This window comes from Entamoeba dispar, genomic scaffold (genome assembly GCF_000209125.1).
Source record: "Entamoeba dispar SAW760 scf_1105229458271 genomic scaffold, whole genome shotgun sequence".
In the NCBI taxonomy this organism is placed as follows: Eukaryota; Evosea; order Mastigamoebida; family Endamoebidae; genus Entamoeba; species Entamoeba dispar.
The window spans coordinates 1-1,557 of record NW_001853109.1 but is presented as its reverse complement, the minus strand read 5'-3'; the positions used below and the strand labels follow the sequence as shown (position 1 = coordinate 1,557).

Sequence of the window (1,557 nt, the reverse complement as noted above, 5' to 3'; positions counted from 1 at the left end):
TTTCTATCAAATTATAATGTATTTCATTTATTGTATTTTTATTTCATTCACCACCCTCTATCAAAGCAATCTCTTGGTATTCTTTTATCCATTTTTAATATTTCTTCACATCCACATTTATAAAAACATCCTTCTCTAAATGATGTAATTGATGATGGTATATTAATTGATATTAATGAATAACATTCATAAAAACAACAATTTCCTATTTCATTAATTGATGATGGTATATTAATTGATGTTAACGAATCACAGTATTTAAAACATTCATCTCCTAATTTACTAATTGATGATGGTATATTAATTGATGTTAATGATGAACATCTTCTAAAACAACAATTTCCTAATTCATTAATTGATGATGGTATATTAATTGATGTTAATGATGTACATTCATCAAAACAAAAATCACCTAATTTACTAATTGATGATGGGATATTAATTGATTTTAATGATAAACATCCACAAAAACAACAATTTCCTAATTCGTTAATTGATGATGGAATAGTAACTGATGTTAACGAATAACATCTACAAAAACATGCATCTCCTATTTCATTAATTGTTGCTGGTATATTAATTGATGTCAATGAATAACATTCTCTAAAACAACCATCTCCTATTTTACTTATTGAAGATGGAATAATAAATTCATTAATAACTTTATTTTCAATATTCTTTCCATTGATTATTTGTATATTTTCTGGTATTTTAATACTAATTAACACTGGTTCATTCATAAATATTCTTTCTTTACTGATAAATTGTAGATTATCTACACACACCGATGTTAATAATGAACATTCATAAAAACAATAATCTCCTATTTCACTAACAGATGATGGTATATTAATTGATTTTAATGATGAACATTCTTTAAAACAACAATATCCTAATTTACTGATTGAAGATGGTATAGTAACTGATGTTAATAATGAACATTGTCTAAAACAATCATTTCCTAATTCAATGATTGATGATGATAAATTAATTGATGTTAATGATCTACATTTATAAAAACAACCATATCCTAATTTACTAATTGATGATGGAATAATAAATTCATTAATAACTTTATTTTCAATATTCTTTCCATTGATTATTTGTAGATTATATGGTATTTCAGTACTAATTAACACTGGTTCATTCATAAATATTCTTTCTTTACTGATAAATTGTAGATTATCTATATTAATTGATTTTAATGATGAACATCCTGAAAAACATCCATATCCTATAAAACTAACAGATGATGGTATATTAATTGATTTTAATGATGAACATCCTTTAAAACAATCAGCTCCTATTTCATTAATTGATGATGGTATATTAATTGATTTTAATGAATAACATTCATCAAAACATTTATATCCAAGTGATTTAACTTCTGATGGTATTGTATTTCCATATGTATTTCTATCTTCTTTTGTATATTCTATATTTTACAGATATTTCCTTGTTTTTCTCTTTAAATATGTTGAATATATACTTTATACATATACTGTTAATATCTCCATCTTAAATCTCATCAGTATATATAATATGAATGTTCATATA

The 1,557-nt window shown here is 23.2% G+C and overlaps 1 protein-coding gene across 1 annotated transcript; it reads right to left on the bottom strand.

Moving 5' to 3' along the window:
* Positions 1-47: 47 nt before the first annotated feature.
* Positions 48-1,151, bottom strand: EDI_314990 (uncharacterized protein; the record flags this gene model as incomplete). The annotated part of the gene is made up of 1 exon (XM_001734401.1): positions 48-1,151. The coding sequence occupies one exon, from the start codon at positions 1,149-1,151 to the stop codon at positions 48-50; it is 1,104 nt and encodes a 367-aa protein (XP_001734453.1).
* Between the last annotated feature and the right edge of the window lie 406 nt (positions 1,152-1,557).